General features: G+C 36.8%; 1 protein-coding gene across 1 annotated transcript; it reads right to left on the bottom strand.

The window, feature by feature from the left end:
- Positions 1-801: 801 nt before the first annotated feature.
- LOC145558685 (kinesin-like protein KIN-13B) lies at positions 802-9,339 on the bottom strand. The gene is made up of 12 exons (XM_081619993.1): positions 9,072-9,339; positions 8,391-8,603; positions 7,354-7,545; positions 6,641-6,742; positions 5,833-5,910; positions 5,646-5,727; positions 4,883-5,042; positions 4,486-4,788; positions 3,366-3,584; positions 1,809-2,160; positions 1,660-1,725; positions 802-1,491 (listed from the first exon to the last, which is right to left on the bottom strand). The coding sequence occupies exons 1-12, from the start codon at positions 9,186-9,188 to the stop codon at positions 1,312-1,314; spliced, it is 2,064 nt and encodes a 687-aa protein (XP_081476119.1). The 5' UTR covers positions 9,189-9,339; the 3' UTR covers positions 802-1,311.
- Positions 9,340-21,343: the final 12,004 nt, after the last annotated feature.

Below are 21,343 nucleotides of genomic sequence, written 5' to 3' on the forward strand. Positions count from 1 at the left end.
GGTTTGAGCTGTGAAGGTAGAGCTATACCTATTTCGAGTAATATTAGTACTTGCAACTGTCAAAGGAGGGAATTGGAGGGAAGAAGTCACTACTACCTCATAGGATAGTAGGTACAAATTAAGTAGAGTTTTGCAATAGGAATAATAGTTGAAATTTGAACACAAGGGAATGAATATTAATATTGGAGCTACTTACTTGAAGATTTTAGGAACAGCTATGTATAGATGGCTTAGAAAGCGATGCCAATCTAGGACCATCCTACCATGGCTTAATTGTAGGCCTGGACCCTCGACCCCTGAGTCCGTTTTAAGAGATCCTTTATATTGAACTTCAGGTTGAAATACATTACTATGATGACAAAATTAAGAGATTAAGGTTGAGAAACTGCGGAGGTGTTTTAGCCATTAACAGGCGAGCAATGCCATGATATTCTTTGGCAGGTGGACTGACTGAGTGACTGTAGGATTTCTAGGATAAGAGGAAAGATGAAGGAATAGCCTGTGGGAATTGTTGTCCAAATTGTCATCAGGTGCTAAATATAGCAGAAAAAACTGTGGTTGAATGAATCACTGATGCATAAAATTTGGTTTCACAGAGTTATCTGCAGAAGTTTTTTGTAAGAAGTCATTGAAAGAGATAGGGTTATCCTGTCCATTCAGAGAGGCTTTCCGAGGGCAATTGAATTGCAAGAAGAATTACTTGGGACATTTTGCTAGGTGAGATCATTCTTAAATAATCCGAAGTAGGGATTGTATAGAGCAGAAGTTGATTAAAGAGTGCACTCCACTTAGCAATTTCAGTTAAACATAGAGAACAAGCACTTCATATTATAAAGTGATGTAGGAAATGATGCACATTGAACCATATCACCAATGGCCGTGGCTAAAAGTTATCTTGCTATACCATCATCAGCTATCTTAGATATCATGCAAAAAAGCTCGGCTGACAAATAATATACAGTGGTCAAGGGAGGTTATTTTACTAGAAATCTTGACAAATGCATGCTTAACTATGATGAAACACCTCTTTCTCATAGTATGTTTATATGTAACATATCCTCTCCTGGCCATAATATGAAACAATAACACGAAGAGAATGAGCAAGGCTTTCTCCAAAAGCGAAAATCATTTCCAACTTGGTAGCAGCTGCAACGTATGAGCAGGAGGGTTAAAAAAATTCCTGCAGGCAGCAGGCATATCAACAAGGCACAACAATCCTGCAACATAAGCTTGTCGATAAACAATTGATGGAGTTGCACTATGTAGAAAGCTGCTCTATGAAATCCAGCTTCTTCAATAGACACAATAAGATCAATAAGCTGTTGATGACATCAAAATATCATTCTCCTTCAATCGTTTTTGGAAATTAGCTAAGCGTGTCTGCAGCTGCATAATGCCAGAAGCCTTCTGAGATAAAATGGCATTGAGTCTAGTAATGTAATCATCAAGCTGATTCCCCGGTTGGTCTGCTTCAACCAACAAATTCATCTCCTGCGATTTGAAAAAAATAATATATTGAAGGATTCAGGATTTTATCTAGTCTAAAGTAGAAAAGATATGATGCAATGAAGCTCAGGCTCGAGTGCACATATACAATATAACAAAATATGTTATGAGATGCAAGTTATTTCATGACATTGCTCATGTACATGTACATACCTCTCTTACAATATCCATAGTCTCCTCAACTTGTCTTCGGTGAGCATTGACAAGATCCTCTTCTTCCTGTAAAAATTTAAATCATATTCTGGTCAAGAAAGGATTCATCGCTTCAGATTTAGAGCCACCATCAACAGTACTAATTGTACCTGCAAGAGGTCACTCAAGTCATCATCATCTGAATCAAGATTCTTTGTCTCGACTTTGGGCATGTCTTTCCATTTTGCCTGACCCTTGACAGTCCTTAATTTATCCTCAGAAGCATAGGCGCTTGAGTCAAGCTTTCCATTTTTCTTCATGGCAACTTTTGGATGATCATACGTTTCTTCAGGAATATCATACTCATCTCTCTCAACAGGTTGGGGCCAAGAATCATTGCTGTCATCCTTAAGCACAGCTTGTAAACCAGAAGATAATGGAAAATTTGTCGATTCCCTTAAATTTGCAGTAGGAAGTGAATTGTCCTTCTTTGCATTGTTTCCTTTAGAAAGGCCCTTCACCCTGTAGAGAGTCAGATACACATTATCTCTATATTTTTTTTTTCAACAAAAACTCCTTTGGAAATTTCAATTATACTATTGTAGTGAAAAACATAATTGTGCAATCACATCAAGCCCAGTCAGGACCAGGGGAATTTTTTTAAATCCTAGGATACTCAGGATAGTTAATCTTTTAGAGTACTCCCTCCACCCCCCAAATACTATTCCCAATTTTCCAATTCCTTATTCCATTAACCCTTCCCTCCCACTTTTTATTCTTCTTTCTCTTTCCTTTTCACTAGTAAAACAAGAAAAATAAATAAACAACTTCCACTAGCTTAGATTTAACTCGTTCTTTAAACTTGTAGTTTATACTGCAACATATGCTCCATCTTAAGAGCTCTCCCAGACATATGTGCCCAAAATATAGAGGAAGACTACCATGGGATGAAAGTAAAACTCCATATTTCCTTCAAAAAAAAAAAGTAATACTCCATATTAAACAAATCAAAATAATTATTCTCTGCATCCCAAGAAACCTTACTCCTCTTTGACTTTTTGCACTATTATATACTTTGACCTTTTTTCTTATATATATATATATGTTGTTATATAGTCTCGACGTATATTTTCAGATATTAACTTGTTATAGTTTTTACTAATGAATAATTAAAAATAATGACAGTCAAGGCTCTGTGTTGGCAAACTTGCCCTCTACTTGGCCAAAAGAAAGGGCAAGGTTTTATGGGTTGATGGGGCTAAAAAAATTATTGTGTTGAGAAAAAGTAAATTATCTACTTTCTCTGTTATATTTTACTTGACCTGATTCTTTTTTCACGCTTGCCAATGCAAAACTTTAGCGATCAATAACTTTAATTCTTCATAAGTAAAAATTATAAAAGTTGTATATTACGATAGTACTTAATGAGATGAATTAAAAAAGTTATCATAAGAATATATTTTTCCTTACATATCATTCACAAAAGACGGTCAAAGGAGAGGTGGTGAATAGTGTAAAAGTCAAAGCAAGTCAAGTAAAAAAGAACGGAGGAAGTATATGTATATACTCTACACTTTGTACAAGTATATTACATTAAATATTCTTTTAATTATAATGATATCTACCATTTATATAAAATGATGTTTAACATTCAATTAAACAAACCAGTTTATTTAAAATTGAGAGTCATGCTAGTGGGTGCAATTCTATCTGTAGAAAAAAAATACCTGTCAGCATATCTCAGTGTGTTAAGAGTGTGTTCACATGAGCCGGAACTTGGGGAAATGCAAGAAATCATTACAGTCCTTGAGTTTCCAACAAAAGAGTCCCTCAACACCTCAGTCAATTTACTCCCTCTGAAAGGTATATGATTTTGGTCGTTGTCAAGAGCTCTGATGCATTCCTTCAAGGCAAGCAAGCTTTTATTGATTTCAGCTCCTTCTATCCTGTAAAATTGAAAGGGTGAAAAGACTGAGACAAGCAAAAAAGATGGAGAACAAAAAGAACAAATGCATGATATACAACAGATTAAGTTATATAATGGCGTAGTCACCAATGGTTTTAAATTTAAACTTGAGACATCAAAACTGCACATTTGAAGTAGTTATCTGACATTACAAAACTATATTACACTCACTGACTCACAGTTGTGCTTCATATTAGAATAGACTCAAAAACCAGCCAATCAATCAAGTGGTAGCATAGAATATAATGATATTGTGCTGCTTAGCCACTTACACAACTCTATTCTATTGAAGCTCACTATGGTTATGGGTGAAAAAAGAATCAAGTATTAATATACTCCAACATGCCCTAAATTCACTCGAGAAGTTACCACCAACCATGATAGGACCTGTTAGGCTTTGAATCCAAAAATCTAGAAAGTATGTTATGCTTGCAAGACACAACAATAGGATACTACACTAATAGTTTAAAATGCAATGGGGCCTACACCATTCCATCAATTCACTTGGGCCAAAAATCTAAAGTTAACAAGTTCAGATCAGTTCCCCCAGAGTTATTAAGTCAAATAACTCCAAGCTATCGGTAAGACCTAGTTTTTTTTCTAAGATATGGATGCAATGCACCAAAGTCTGAAAGGAAGCACAATTTGGGTCTGAACCAGAAGTAAAAATTTGTTCAAGTTAATAAAAAATCTGACATATTTTTTAAATCAACCACATACACAGAGACAGGATATACGGTCAAGTAAATCGGAAATCAGACATACTTTCCAAAGTACAAAAAATACACACAAAAGAGAGAGTAATAATGACTAACAGTGGGTATCTCTTTGAATTATACAAGGGGAAGAATAACTAATCAATAAGAGGTAAGATGCATTACCTGGTCTGTTTATCATTGTCTGTGGTATCTGCACCTCGTTCACTCCCGGCAAGATCAATGAAAGAAAGTTTTCCAACTAGTCGTGGAGGCTTTGTATCGGCTTTATCAACTGATCTTTTGATAGCAAGCTGAAGTATAGCATGTGAGCGGGAGGACTCTTCATTAGCACCAGTAGTCCCAGTACTTCTGGTGGCACTTCCTATCTCTATGAGCTCTTTGATCATCTCCACATCTGACACTTTATATTCTTGCAATCCTACTATGCACACTTGTTGCTTTCCATCTTCTCTAATGAAAAGCTTTCTACAAATTTGAGCTTTAGCTTTAGAACAGATTCAAGCAACTAAGCAGGTAATGCAAGAAGTGCAAACTTAAATGAAAACATGAAGCAACTCACTTTCGCTCATTAAGGAGATCGAAAAGCTTTCCACCATATATCTCAAAGAAGCTGACAAACAAATGAAAACCCTGATCTCTGTAAGTGTGATGCATTAGCCGTAGAATATCTCTGGAAGCTCTAAGGGGCAAAGGCTTCATCGTATAAGTCTTTCCACTTCCTGGAATGCAAAAGCAGCACATAGAATGATTACATTCATGTTGAGCACCCTCGTATCAATGCAGCATTACAATCCACATGAATGTTCAGCCCTTGAACCACCAATTAAACATAAACAAGGAAATTCAGAGACAGAGTCTACCTATGAACATATTGCAGATATAAAACCAGTATCCTATCAACTCAAGACAAGGTGGAGAATGTAAAGCTATATAAAGTCTCTATTTCTCCGATATTTCCTTATACTACTACATCACTATTCAAGCACCGGAGCTGGTCTTAAGACTCAAGATATAAAGTTTCTATACTTCACATGATATTCCTCCGATATCTCCTTATACTGCTATATCACACTATTCAAGCCCCAAAGCTGGTCTTAAGAATCAAGCTCGCATCCAAGCAGAAACTGAACAATATGACTACTGAATCTCACATGCTCATAACAGTGAGCTACTGAGCATAAAAACCAAAACTATGCCTAAACTGATTCCAGCAAAATAAAACGTAAAAATAATTCAACTACATATAAAGCTAGCATTCAAGGATTTACAAGTATGACAAAGTAGACAAACAGTCAATCCTAAACTAGGAACTACCGACTCACCTGTTTGTCCATAGGCAAAGCACGTAGCTTTCGTGCGTTGGAAAATAATAGGCACAATGGGCTCCACAGTTTCATGGTAGACCTGGAGCAAAAAGAAATATAGGATTGATTGGTTTAAGATATGAAAGCCACCACCAAGAATAATATGATAAATTAATAATCTATCATCTCACTTGTGTCACCTCACCTCATCATTTGAAACTTCTTCATCCAGCACAGCATCAAAGACAAAATTATGCTTGTCCACATATTCTGTCAGGTCAACCTGTCAAAACAATTTAATTTTGCATTTGATACATCAGATTTAACAATTGCATACAAACCTACAAACATGTCAAATGTACAGAGAACAAGTCATTAAGAAATTTTAAGCGGTTGCAATACTTATTAATATAGGGAAGCAGTCAAGCAACACAAGAAGAAGCATGATGAGTGATGATTACTTTGTCCTTTGAAAATCCATAATTTAAAAAAGCGGAAAGCAAATAAACATCAAGTGCGTTATGTCCTTTGTTTTTGTTACACTTGAAATTTACTAAATAAATGCATGAATTGTGTGCAATAAAATCCTCATTTCACTTAAACAGAAGAAAATGCTCATCTTGACTACTTAATATTCATCAAAGTAATCAAAGTGATTGAGAGAGTCAGAATGGCAGAGGGCGAACAGCAGAAGAAAAAATAGAGCAATCATAGATCAATATAATCATTTCACTTTCATGGAAAAAAGTGTTCATCTAGCCTGCTTAATATTCATCAAAGTAATCAAAAAGACGGGGTCAGAACGGCAGAGGTAAACAACAAGAGAAAACTTAGAACAATTATAGACCCGTAAATTTTGCCACTTCAACATCAGATGATTATGTGACTGAAAGATCACTTTTTCCAGCCAAAAACATATATAGGGCCAGATTGTACAGCATTTAACCCTTTACTTAAGGAAAACAAAAAAAGAAGAATGCAATCAAAGATTGGAATTTATCAGCAACATGCACCTTCAATTTAGTTTCATGAACCGTCAAAGAGTTGCCAAGTGTATCAATAATATCTTCCTCATTTTTAGTCAGCTCCTTTTTGTTAAGAGGCCTCTTCCGAACCTACACATGCATATAAGGAAAAGCAAAAAAATAATGAGTCCACCCAAACATAAAAACAACAACAAAAAAAGACACATAGAGTAACAACACAAAAAGACATGCATCTCTACAAGCCCAACACCGGAGAACAAAAAGTGTGCTGCAAATTTGTTGTCTGATTGTGTTAATTAATAACAAAGTATGAATATTAATCAAGTTAATAGCCAATCGATTTCAGAAGTTGTTAAGCATGCATTATACTCACTAGTTTAATGGTAATGGCTAGATACTACATGTATATCATTAGTCAATTATCCAGAAATTTCAGTCTTTCTGGGATTTTCAACCAATACATTGAGAAACAGATATTTTTCCAATATATACCAAGCATCAACCCATAGCATTCCAGTCACTCATATTGTACTTCACAGTTTCTAATTTGTTATAAAACATGTCTCCCAAGCTATTGAGGAAGTGAAACTGGTAGTAGATCACCAGAAGAGGATAGATCTACTGATTACATTAATAGCTTAGCCTGAGAATGTGTAACAACACAAATTTTTGAAACAAACAGAGGAAATATTGAACAGAATGTGAGATCTTTATACTTAGGTTGGGTGAAAAAGGCATACCACAACTTTGATTTTTGCAACAGAATTACTTCTATCCTTTTCCACAGCAACACTTTTCAAAAGATTGTTATCTTGCATACCACGAGCCCTATTAGTCCCATTCTGCTTGCTTGTGGGAATTTCAAAGTCGTCAAAACTTCGGCTGTGGATGGATTGATACATAGAGCCATTGTACTGACCAGGAGCAGGCATCTGCAAAATTACAGACAATAAAGCATTTACTGGACCTGGAAGAAACATGAAAAAGAAATGTGCATGTTATCATGAATAGTTTTTCCAAACTACCAACACATCTCAGGCTCTCAGCAAGCCAACTGACAAAAAACCATATTGTACAAGCATGGATGCATCAGAACCTTGAAGCCAAAAGGAATGACAACAATTTCAGTTATTGATCGACTACGTAGTATTTCTAAATGCTGTTTTTGAAAGATCTGCTATCCCTAATTGCAGAATTCAGACAACAAGGATTGTAGACCCAGGAAAGCTAATGGTTTCAGAATGACCTTTTGAAAAACAAATTTGATAAATCACTTCAGAACTAATGCCCTACCATGTTACAAACTTACATTACCCTAACAAACACACCCAACTACCAAGAAAGACCTCAATTCACCTACTGAAGCAAGGTGGCAGACCTGAAAGATTACCAATAAAGAAACACATGCCCTGCAAATTAGTCTACAGAAACTCTACAATTGTCTTCCAATGAACCTTCCAAATTAAAACTTCTGACCTTTTTATAAAAAGATCAAATTTTACAATAAACAATGTTAAAATTGATTTTAAGGTAATCCTCTTAAAAAATAATCAATATCAATCAATAATGTAAAGTAGTGTGCATTGGAAAACAACCAACTGGTGTTACGAAATGTGAAAACTCCTAACAACACACCATCCTCATCTCTCAAAGCAACATCCCGGTTACTTGAATTTCACTCTTTAACCAAACAATGTAATTTATAAATATAGAATGCAATCCAACACGAAACCAAAAAAGGCATTGAGAGAGACAAGGAGATTTATTACACACCCACCTCAGTCAGGAGTTCAGTATCATGAGAGTGAAGATCTAAAAGACCGGGACTGAAATCATTCGGCGAAATCTGGTCCTCACTGTTCTTCCTCGAAATCCGGGACGAATTCACCGGTGGTGTTGATGGCTCCGTATAAAAGTCCCCACTGCCGTTGCCATAACCTCTCTGCCCATTCCTACTTCCCCTTGTTCCTTGCCCATAATACCCATAGTCCTGCATTCACCATTCCTAATCATTAAACTAAATCCCTAAACTTTCCCTAACTTTCACATTACCCCAGAATATTTGAAGCCATTAAAACCTAATTTCTACTGTTTAATTATATTCAGTCAAAATTTCCAACACCCAGATAAATTTGACACTAATTAGCCCAGCAATTCAGTGCCCATAAACTTACATTAAGTCAAAATCACATAAATTTAAAAATATAGCATTGCACTAACTCAAACAACAATAAACCCCAAATTCTACTTATTTATAATTATTCAAAAAATCAAACACCCAGATAAATTCAACACAAATTAACCACAAATGTCCAGTAGCCATAAACTTAAATCAACTCAAAACCAATTAAATTTGAAGAATAAGAAAATGAATTAACTCAAACAACATCAAATTTGTACCCACAACATTCAAACTGAAAAAATATCAAATTTGCAAAATGTAGGAATCAGATCTAACCTGTTGAGCCCCATTAGACTGAGCCCAAAACCCATTATCCAAAAAATTATCAGAATGTTGTCTCTGATGATGGGCAGTTGAAACCCCAGATCTCTGCGTTTGCCTATTGTTGTTCATCTTCAATTTATCAAAGTATAAAACAAACTGAAGAAATTTCTCTCTTCTTAAATTTTCTAGAGAGAGAAAACCAATAAAACCATGAAATTTCTTAGCATTTACTCCAAATTACAATTGATTGTTTGCAGATTTCAGTCTCACTCTCACTTTTGTGGAGGAGAGAGAAAAGAAAGAGGATTCAAAAAAATTTGAAGAGGGGGAGGTGGCACGTGCGAAATGCATTGCACACATGTGAGATTTTTGATTGGTTGAGAAATGGGAATGAGACATTCTTGAGGAAAAAAGGGCCCAATTTTTTGAATTTTTTGGCATGTATTGACCGTTGCACATGGTGGGGTCCAATTTTTAAATTGAGCTAAATAATCACCGTTTTTAGATGGTTCATTATCCAAAATTATGAAGTATGGAGTTTGAGACTTTTTAGGGATTAAATAATTTTTATTTAATGTACTAATTGCTTGTGTTTGAGGGTACTTTGATTATTAATTTGATCAAGCTTTAATTTTGCATGATCTTGAGTCTTGTCTTTCCTTTCTTACAAGACATTGAATAGAGCCATGATATAATGAATTTACAAAAATACATTATTAAAATGCTATGTCTTATACCGTATGGTATGGAGACACAAGGTATGATTGTAGGCACGAAAATTTTATCAAGAATTGTTACATATTATTCGGGTCAAAGTCAAACAATCGACTTGTGTATATTGACTAAATAATACTCAATAATTCATTAAATTAAGGTACTGAATTTTCTCTCTTCTCTCTCTAGGAGTTTAGTCATCAGAGATTACTCTAACACCCTGGTGTTTAGAGCTCCGGGAGCTTGCTTCTATAGGAGTAAGAGTGGCATTTTCTATGCATTTAGTGTTAGTTAAAGCCTAGTCCGTCTTAATCTGATTTTTGTTATCCTGTCACGTCCTAATCTTTAGTTTAAGTGGTTCTTTATACTTCTGAATGGCTCATTCATCTAATATGGATGTGGAGTCCATATAGGAGGAAGATCTCATTCGTAGGTCCATCGTCAATTTAGAAATTCAAGCCACCCCAAATGTCATTGAAGATGAGGTAATGGGTGAGGGTGAGGAAAGGCATGCTGAGTGTAAGGAGGTAGAGCAGATAGCCAATACAGCTTCTTCTCACCTAGTTAAACATGGAGGCTCCTTTAGGGAAGCGGTAACTCGATCTTCTCAATGGTTTACTGAAGCAAGAAAGATAATGGTTGGCTTGAATGATCTAGAGGATGAAGAGGAAGACATGTCTAATCATATGCATGCAGTCAGATTTCCGAAGGAGAAAATCAAGGAGCTTCGTAAACCTTGGGGATTAACTCTAATCGGAAAATGTCTTGGGTTGAAGGTTAGAACTGAGTTTATGGCTTCAAGAGTGAGTAGAATGTGGAATGCAAATGGGGGCCTTGAAACTATTGAAATGGAAAACGGGGTTTTCCTCTTTAGATTCACGCTGGAAGATGATTTGGAAAAAGCCTTGTTTGGAGGTCCGTGGTTTGTCTTCGATCATTACTTAATGTTAGCAAAATGGAAACCAAATTTCAGACCTTCCATTGAAATTTTCCATAGTGTGTCCATATGGATTAGATTCCCAGAGTTACCAGTTGAGTATTATGATAAAGAGGCATTATACAAGATAGCTGAGGTAGTAAGGAAACCTATGAGAGTGGATTATTCCACAGATAAGATCAAAAAGTGCAGGTATGCTAGGGTGTGTGTGGAATTGGAGCTCAATAAACCCTTGGTAACAAAAGTGTGGGTGGGGAAAGCTTGGCAAAAAATATAATATGAAAAAATTCATACTATGTGCTTTGAGTGTGGAAGAATAGGGCACAAGAAAGAACAATGCAATTGGAACAGTGGGGTTAGTGTGCAGAGTAATGTTCAGGAGGGTGCAGGCAACAAGGAAGGTATGGAGGCCTCAGTAAAGATAGCAGAGACAGCTTCTGTTGGAAAAGGTGGTATGCATGCAAAGGATATCTCAGAGAAGCAGGGGATTTGTTCAAGTAAGGAGGACTGCATGATGCATGGTGAAGATACGATTGTAAGAAAGGAAAACAACAAAAAGGAGGAATATGGGCCATGGCTTTTGGCTGTTTCAAGAAAAAGAATAAACAAAAAGGGGGATATTAACAGAAAGGAAAAACACTAGCAACAAAGGGAAACAATCTAAGGAGCAAGGTAGCCACCTTTTTAATAATAAAAAACTAAATTGGAGCGTGCTAGAGGAGGAAGATCAAAACCCAATAGAATTAAATGCAAATAAACAATTGCATAAAGGAAAATCAAACCAAACCAATAAGCTTCAGAACAATAGTTTCCCAGAAAAAACATCTTCATTGGGAAAAAGCAATAATAAATGTCCAACTCCTCCTAGCTTCAATTCTCCAGGAATAGCTAATGAAGTCTCTTCGATTACCGGTGCTTCGTCCGGTATTAAACCCGGAATTATTACTGTTCCGAACAATCTACCAGAAAATACCTTTTCTACCTCTTCGCCTTCCCACCATGAATCCCCCCGAAAACTCCCCCAATCGGAGCTTGAGCTCCTCTCCCCTACCTCCGTCAGATGCACAAATCAGGAAATCAGTGTTGAACCTTCACCAAATTCATCACCTTCGCCAATCTCAGAATCAACTATTACCCAACCACCCTCTCCTGCCGTCATCATCCTCCCCTGTAACTCCGACCATTCTACCACCATCTCCTCGTTTGATCCGCCCTCGACTTCCATCCCTCTGATCCAAAACTTACCCGCCATCTTTACCCCTCCCAAACACAGCACCTATTTCCAACGTTTCCGACGCCGTACATTTGGCAGCCGTTGGCAAAAATTCCTACCCCATCAGAAACTCTATACAAAATCGATTTAGGATTGAGAGTTCTAATGGATCAGTTTACTCCCCCAATCACTCCAGATTACGGGGAGGTGTTTCTACCGATTGTACCCCCTATGAGAGACCCACCGATGTTTCCTCTTCGGCTAAAAAGCATTGTGCTAAATCTAATGGAGCCGCAGTTTGTGATGGTAGCGCTGGAAACGACGAAGGAGATCGTGGGATTCGAATTGGTCATCAATCACGTGTCAACGGGGAATTGGTGCCCGGAAATCAGAATGACAGCGCCGCCATTGTCGATAGAAGACATTTGGGCAATGGGGAAGCTGGACAAACGGAAGGAGTGGATGATACCTTTGCCAACCACAACTCAGCTTAGACAGCGTCAATTGGGTATTTTTCCTGCTTCTCATATTCCTATAGTTAGTATGAAAGCTATTCTTTGGAATGTCAGGGGTGCGGCAAATAAAGAATTTATCTCTCATGCTATGGAGGTAATTCGTATTCATAATCCAGATATTCTCATTCTGTTAGAAACCAAAACTAGTGATGAAAATGTAGCTAGCAAAACTCATAAGAAATTGGGCTTTGATGAGTATAGAATAGTTGCTGCTAATGGGCTTAGAGGAGGTATTTGGACCATGTGGAAGAAGCCTGCTGTTTTGGTGGATCATGTAGCTGACTCCCCCAATGTTTTTCACTCTCTTTTCAAGCTCTCACCTTTGGAGCCAGAGGTCTTAATAACAGGTATTCATGCCCCTTCGTCGGCTCATGACAAAAATAAGTTGTGGAAAGCCTTGCAATCAGACAACCCTCCTGCTACCACCCCGTGGCTTGTCATGGGTGATATGAATGAGGTCTTGAACCAACAAGAAAAAATGGGGGAAAGACCTTTGAGTAACTCGCAAGGAAAGGGGTTCTCAGAATGGACTGACTCTGCTGGGTTAATTGACATGGGCCACAATGGTCCCAAGTTCACTTGGGATAATGGACGTGACGGGATAGAATTAATTAGGGAAAGATTGGACAGGGCGTTAACTAATGCTGAATGGATAAAGGTGCACCCAAACACTCAGGTATTTCATCTTCCAAAAACCTATTCTGATCATTGTCCAATCATGGTTTCTACTTGCCCTTTAATTACAAATCGTAATTTTCCTTTTAGATGTAAAGAGTCTTGGTTAGAAAGTCCGTTATTTGAACCTTTCTTTGTGGAGTCATGGGGAAGGGGTAATGGCATATTTGCTAAATCAAGGGACTGCTTTGTTAATGAAGTAAGGATTTGGAATAAACATGTGTTTAATAAGTCTATCCTGAATAAGAATAGACTAATAGCACGCATAAAAGGAATTCAATCTGCTCTCTGCAATAGTTATAGTTCTTTCTTGGTAAAATTGGAAAAAGAGCTTATTCAGCAACTTAATGATGTTCTTACTCGTGAAAGAATTAATATGGCTCAAAATAAAAGCTGGGATCAACTGGCGGAGGTATAGTGATTGGAACACAAAGTATTTCCATATTCGGGTGAAAGTTAGGAATAGCAGGGGTAAAATTTTGTGTTTAAAAAATGACAAGGGGGAATGGATTAATGACCAATGTGAGCTTAAGTCTATGTGTGTTTCATATTTCAAATCCATTTTTACTTCTACTCATTTGAGTTAACCAAGAACTGACCCCTTTGTGCCTAATTCTTTTATCTCTGACACTGATTCTGCCATGTTAACAAGTAGTGTTAGTGTTCTGGAAATTAGAAATTCCCTCTATGCTATGGCTCCTATGAAATGCCCTGGCCCGGATGGGATCCAACCCATCTTCTTTCAAAAGCATTGGAACACATTTGGTACTTCTATTATTAACTTGGTATCTGAATGCTTTTCGAAGGGCAGTATTCCTTCTTCAATAAATAGGTCTTTTATCCCCTTATTCCTAAAATCGACAATCCCTCTTCTATGAATGAATTTAGACCAATAGGCCTTTGTAACACTATTTACAAGCTTATTACTAAAATCATTGCTAATAGAATTAAGCCTCTCTTAGGGACGCTTATCAATCCGGATCAATCTAGCTTTATAGAAGGAAGATCTATTGAGGAAAACATCCTTGTTATTGAAGAAATTTCCCACCTTTTTAAAAGATCTAGCAAAAAACATCTTATGGCTTTTAAAATTGATATTTCTAAGGCCTATGATAACTTGGAGTGGGGTTTTATAAAGGAAACTTTGTTAGGTCTTAATTTTCCGGATTCCCTTGTTAAGCTTATCTTGAGTTGCATTACGACTCCAAATATCTCTATTCTTTGGAATGGAGAAATTACGGATAGTTTTGTTCCTACAAGAGGTATTAGGCAAGGAGATCCTCTCTCGTCCTACATTTTTGTCCTTTGTTTGGAGAGACTATCTCTTATGATTGAGGAACAAGTTCATAACGGACTTTGGTTCCCAATCAAAATTGATAAAGATGTTAGTGTCTCTCACCTTTTCTATGTCGATGACGTCTTCCTTCTGGCTAAGGCCTCGGTGGAAAATGTGGAAGTCATTAAACATACTCTTTTGGAGTTTGGAGCTAGGTCGGGCCTTTTCATTAGTCCTAATAAGTCTAAGGTTATCTTTCCTCCAAAAATGTGTCTTACTCTTAAGTTAGCCATTCTTCAAGCCTCCAATATCAAGGGGGCTCCCTCATTCGGAAAATATCTAGGAGTTAGCATAAGTCCTAATAGGCTTAGGAAAAGTGATTATGCGGATCTTCTTACTAAAACTAAGGATAGGATTAGAGGGTGGCAAGCTAAGCTTCTTAATTTGGCCGGTAGAAGTACTCTCATCAAATCGGTGCTAAATTCTTACCCCCTTTATGCTATGCAATCTACTCTCATTCCTTGTTCTATCCTTGATGAAATTGAAAAATGTTGTAGGAGATTTCTTTGGAATAAAGTTGATAGGTCTCACTGCCTTCCTAGGACTAGTTGGGAGAAGGTTTGTCTTCCTTCCGGAATGGGGGGTTTGGGTATGAGAAAGCTTAGGAATTGGAATTTGGCCTTCATGGCAAAGCTTGGTTGGCGCATCCTTCATGAGCCAAATAAGCTTTGGGTTAGAATCTTAAAGGCTAGATATTTCAAAAATTCCTCCTTTCTCAATAGCATTCCGAGCTATAGGGACTCTCCTCTTTGGAAGGATATTCTAAAAGGGAAGGAGCTTCTTTTAAAGGGCATTTCTTATAGGATTGGGGATGGGGAGGATATTTGTCTTTGGTATCACCATTGGGTTGGGGATAAGCCGTTGTATCTGCTTATGGATACTCCTATTCCGGACTCTATTGCTCATTGGAGAGTTAGCAATATTATTTCTAATGGAAATTGGAATCTTGATAGGGTTAGACATATTATCCCTGATAATCTTTGTTCTCTAATTGAAAAAATCCCTCATCCAAGGGTGGCTAAAGTAAATGATACTCTTTGTTGGGGTCTAGAGAAAAATGGTCAATTTTCTATAAAAAGTGCTTATGGTCTGTGTTCCAACTTTGTTCCTCATCCCGCTTTCCCTCATATTCAATGGAAAAAAATTTGGCACCTTCAAATTTCTTACAAATATAAAATGCTTATGTGGAATTCTAGTCATCAAATTCTGCCAGTAGGAACAGTTTTGGCTCAAAGAATGCATAATCTGGATCCTTTATGTGCTAGATGCAACTTGGATAATGAAAACCATCTCCATATGTTTCGTGATTGCATAAATTCTAGAGTCTCGTGGTCTAGAGTCTTTGGGGGAAATAAAATGGAAAGTAATTTTAATTACCATACCTTCTTCAATTGTTCCTGGGAGGATTGGATTAATTACAACTTAAATCAAAGTGCTACTTGGAAGACTATTTTTGCAGTGGCCTTGTGGCATATATGGAGGGCAAGGAATTCTGCGGTTTTCCAATTAGCTATGACTCACCCCATTACAATGTTTAATAGATATATGGTGGACTTGGTGGCTACTGTTAATGCTTTCCAGGGACAGGTTAAGGCTGCTCAGGTGCATCAAGCTAAGGCTACTTGGGAAAGACCAATGGGACAAGCTGTCAAAGTAAACTCTGATGGGGCTTGGAGGAATGAAGACAAAGCAAGTGTTGGGGCAGTGGTTCGAGGGTCTGATGGCACCTGGTTCTTCAGGAAGTCTTGGACCATTAAGGCCCGTACTCCTGCTGAGGCAGAATTGATAGCAATGAGAGGCGGTATGCAAATGGTGGTGGATGCAGGGTTCAAGGAGGCGATTCTTGAGACTGATGCCAAGTCCCTCAAGAGTACTATCGAGAATGTTGATAAGCAGGGGACTCATGTGCTAGCTGTTATTCTTAAGGATATGCAGCATTTACTCAACCAGGGATGCAATTTCAGCTTTAGTTATGTCTCCAGGGATGCCAATAATGTGGCTCATTATTTGGCAAAGATGGCTATGGACAGGGATGATCAGACGGTGATTCATGGCGAACCTCCTAACTGCGTTAAAGAGTTCTATGAAACTGATCTCGCCAATAGTGGTGCAATATAAGAAGCTGCAGTGTTTGTTTCGGGAAAGAATGCTTCTGTGTTTTGATGTGTGCCTGTACTTGAACTTGGGTATTAGCAGTAATTCTGTAGTTTTTGGAAATCTGATGCCTAATTTTTCTGTTGACAATCAGTTTTTGTGGCAGGATTTGTTTAGCCAATATGTGGGTTATGCAAATTGTGCATATTCTGGAACATTTATTGTTGTTTTACTTCTTAATTAATTGATTTTCCTTTCCCCCCCTTAAAAAATATTGACTAAATAATTAATCTGGGTTACTTTGGCCCATGTTATTTATTTTAGTTAGACTCATTTAATTATTAATAAAGTCATCAAATTAGATTTAATTAGAATTTAAATGGGTTATTGAAAAATGAGGTGAAAATGGATATGAGGCCCATTTAATGGTCACCTTGAAACCCTAGCTTGATAGATTTCGATAAATAGAACTCTCCTCCCTCATTTCACGCACATGAAAAATTTAGAGATAAACCTAGGGGTGAAAGTAATTCAGATTAAAACCGAACCGAACCGAAAACCAAACCGAATTAGTAATTTGGTTTGGATTTTTTTTGAATTCGGATTGAAAAAATTAAAAAATATGGATTACCGATTGGATTTGGTTTGTGGTTTAAAAAAACCGAAAACCGAATTACAAACCGAATTTCGACCCAATACTTTAAGCCCATTTTCTTTTTCAAAGTATCCAACCACTTTCCCCTTTCATGTATAAACTTAAAAAAAAGAACCTAATTCTCAATTCTCCTTTTTCAATATCTTACTCTCTCACAAAGAATGTAGTTAACAAGAAATGATTATAGGAATTTTCAGGGTGAAGTTTGAGTTTCGGGTTTGAATGTTGCAAAATAAGGGAACAAATTTCGGTTTGAATTGGATTCTTATTTGAAAAACCGAATTAATTCGGTTTGGATTGGATTGGATTGAATCTTAATTCGGTTTGGATTCGGATTGAGATTTACGAAACCGAATTAATTCGGATTGGATTCGGTTTTGGCTATAATCCAAACCGCAAACCGAACTTTCACCCCTAGATAAACCTAGAGTAAACAAGGAGATCAAAATATAGAGAAAGTCTCTCGTATACTCAAAACCTTTCCAAAGAAAACAACTCATCAAATACTCTAAACTTATCCAATGAAATCCTCTCAAAACTTAGAAGAAGAACAATAAGCAATCAATGTGCCGTTGTACTCTAAAAGATCACCCGTGGAAGAGATCAAGCCTCGACGACCCTCAACACGAAGGAAAGAAGGAATTCAAATCATCAAGAACCAGTTCAACCTCTACATCAAATACTCATTGATCGAGATCAAGCCTTATCGACCCTCAATCAAGAACCCAAGTCAAAGTTCTACATCAAGTGTCTTCGATCGAGATCAAGCCTCGACGACCCTTAATCAAGAGTCAACTCAGCCCGTGAAACAAGTTAAAGATAAAGTGGAGATCGAATCAGAGGAACAAATAAGAGATTGTATCCAAAATTAATTATCAAATTAATAAAATTAACATTTTGTTGCCTTTGTTTTGAATCTATATATTTGCTGATTTAAAATTTGTGTTTACAATGATACTATCATATTATTATGATAATAATATAATATCTATTTTCACTTTTTGAGTAGGTAAAGGTAATAATAAAAAAGGTTAATAAACAAATAATAATAATAATAATAATAATAATAATAATAATAATAATAATATTATGTATAGCAAAATCATAAAAGCTACACCATACGACCTAATATATAACAACATAATAATAAAATAGATTTATAAAATTTAGCCAAATTTGGTACTATATTTTATGTTTACTTGGTTACTATCTTTATGTCTACTTCATCCATCTCAAATTAGTTTGACATTTTTTCCTTAATAATGCCTAAACCATAAGCCAACAACAAAATGCAAATATAGATTCCAGTAGTCAGATTTCCTTACTGGGATTGGTTGGAATTGCCTCTCTCATTGAGTTTCTCATCAAATAGTTATTTGCATTATATATTTACTTCACCACCAATTTCTAAGTTAGAGAATTTAAAAATAAATAAATAAAAAATTTATGTTAAATGATACTCGACTCCAAACAAATTTTTACTTTATAGTGAGAGTTGCACATAGGGTAACATACATATGGATTTCAATCTAAGATAGGTTATCCAATTGGGGAAGAGGTACTTGTTCACGTTTGAACATTGTGTTTAATTAGACCTTGAGTGAATGAAAGAGAATGAAAGATCAAGATCGAAAACATTATAACTAATTATATAAAAGGAAAAAACATATTGGACATTTGATGTGTATGTTCTTGTGATTGCTCCATAACCACCTCTTCTCTACCTTTGTTAGCTTTCCCAAATTAAATATAAACTTTCCTATTTCCCGGTTTAGTTTGGATGGTTCTTGGAATAATGTTATGGCATTGTTTGCTATCCTATGGGCTATTTGGCCATCCTAAAATTAGTTGACATTTAGACAGGCAATTTAGTTGCTTGGGATAATTGAGATTTCGGCGAAGGATTGGTTCCACCATTGTGTTCTAATTCAGGCTCAGGAGTTGAGGAATTTTTTTTTTTGGGGGGGGGGGGGGGGACTGTTCGGCTTGTTTGCCGAAGGTGGCGGCCATTCCGTGGCGTTGCTTTCAGGGGTTACCTAGTATTAACCCAACGGCTTGTTTGACTGTGGACGGAGCTTGGGACTGTTCCACTAATAGGGTTGGAGCAGGTTGGGTTACTCGTGATCTTTTTTCTTCAGAGTATCTAGGTGGTGAGAGTCGTGCCTTTATGGCTGGGTTAGCGTCACATTCTGAGCTTCAAGCCTGTTTATGGGGGCTACAGTTTGCTATTCGTAACGGATTCTTGAAGATATGGATTCATATCGATTGTGCGACCCTCCTTTCTTTCCTTTATGTTTCAAGTTCAATGGACTTTCAGTTTGGTGGCTCATTCAGGAATTACAGATGATGGTTTATTCCCTATCGGTGTGTCAAGTTCGTAAAGTTCCTCGAGGTTGGGTTACCCTGACTCACTGGTTAGCAAGTTGTGCTTGGCGTAGGCAGTTGTGTTTTTCAGTTCTAGTTTTTTCTTTGCTAGCTCTTTTGTAAAAAAAAAATCCAAACTTTCACCATCAACTACAACTGGAGGTGGGCATGGGTCGCGGGCGGCACGAGCACGGCATGGTGGTGGCCCGACCCGGCACGACCCCGCTAGTGGCACGGCACGGTGATCGAGGAGTGGGTTGTGGGCTGTGCCGTAATCACAATTTTTAAAAATCAGCACGAGCACGGTGGGTGGTATAGTAATTTGGCCCTTGTAGGGAATATTTCAAGCATCCCACACTTGAGCCCCACTGTGATGATACACTTAAGCATGGTGGCGTCCAAAGGGAAGGAAGCTAGAGTAAAAGAGTCGCAAACAAGTTTTTAGGAACTTGTAAACCGTTTACAGGGTGAAGGTTACACCCCTTCATGATCCATAAGATCGCTAACTCCATAGTGGTCCGGAACCATGACTGGATATTTGGGGATAAAGGTATAAATCCAACCTAAAAGAGATTGAACATGCCCTAATAATATGCCTCTACTTTACTCTTCTCATATTCATGTTCACTTTTTGACTAACATACAATCAATATATTAATCCTAAACCTGTTTAATCTATGTTGGTTGAATATTAATGCACAAACAAAACTATTATTGGCGATCACTTGAATTAAAATCATATGAGCCTAACCAAATTATTAATTATCTTATTAAACGTGATTGCAAGTACAAATTCCCTTTAAACATGAATTAAAGGTGTGATCAAGCAATGACAGTAATAATATATCAAGCAACATAATAACAACAATAATGATCATATCAATCATCATAACAACCATGTTAACAATAAAGCATAATATTAATAGCAAGATCCTAGGCGTGATACTAACAAGATTAATAACAAATCCTAGCATGTCACTAAACATTAAAGATCAAAGCTTTAATCCTAACATGATACTAACATGATATTAGAAAGAATAGGAAGCAATCTAAACATGATACTAGAAAGCAATACATGATATTAGGAATATTAGTTATTACCCTAAACATGATACTAGGAATCATAAAGACATCCTAACATGATACTAGGAATTAAAATAATTAAAGCATGATTTCTATATCAAAAGAATAATTAGAGTAATTACTTACTTCGATGCCTCGTATCTCTTTCTAATAACAAAATACACGCGTTAGTAACTTCAAGGAAAATATTAAATAATAAATCTAATCAAAGAATTGAAATAAGATTTGGGGCCAAACCCTCAGAAATTATCAACCTTTCACGTCTCGGGCGAAGACAACTTCAAACTTAGCTAGATGTGTCTAGAAATGATGTATGCGGTATGGTGTTTTGAAAAAGCTAGTTTAGAAAGCAAGAGGGAGAAAGAATAAGCTATTACTTAAGAGAGAGAATAGAGAATTAGAGAATTCTGGGTGGTTCGAAAACAGAGGTCAAGGACCCTATTTATAGAAAAATAGTCCGAAAACTAATAGAAAAGAAATTGAGTTCCATTTAGAATAAAAAACCTCCTGTCGCGAACGACATGAGCTAGCGCCAGACAACAGTAACCAGCGCCAGGCGACAGACTTTGTCGTCTGGTGACAGGCTTGTCGCCTTGCGCTGAGTCAGAAGTAAAACGCGTTTTGTACGCGGAATCCTCTTCTTAATATGATTAAGTAGAAAATTCAAGTTTATCAATTTAAAATCAGGTTTATCATAA

The sequence above is a fragment of the Chenopodium album genome, chromosome 9, assembly GCF_948465745.1.
Source record: "Chenopodium album chromosome 9, dcCheAlbu1.1, whole genome shotgun sequence".
Classification (NCBI taxonomy): domain Eukaryota; kingdom Viridiplantae; phylum Streptophyta; class Magnoliopsida; order Caryophyllales; family Amaranthaceae; genus Chenopodium; species Chenopodium album.

What these genes read in the sequence shown, in the direction of transcription:
- LOC145558685 (XM_081619993.1), bottom strand. Translation starts at nt 9,188, where the DNA reads ATGAACAACAATAGGCAAACGCAGAGATCTGGGGTTTCAACTGCCCAT. An exon ending in ACTTGAGTGACCTCTTGCAG is followed by an intron (nt 1,726 to 1,808) that starts GTACAATTAGTA and finishes AAATTTTTACAG; the next exon opens with GAAGAAGAGGATCTTGTCAA. An exon ending in CTATGGATATTGTAAGAGAG is followed by an intron (nt 1,492 to 1,659) that starts GTATGTACATGT and finishes TTCAAATCGCAG; the next exon opens with GAGATGAATTTGTTGGTTGA.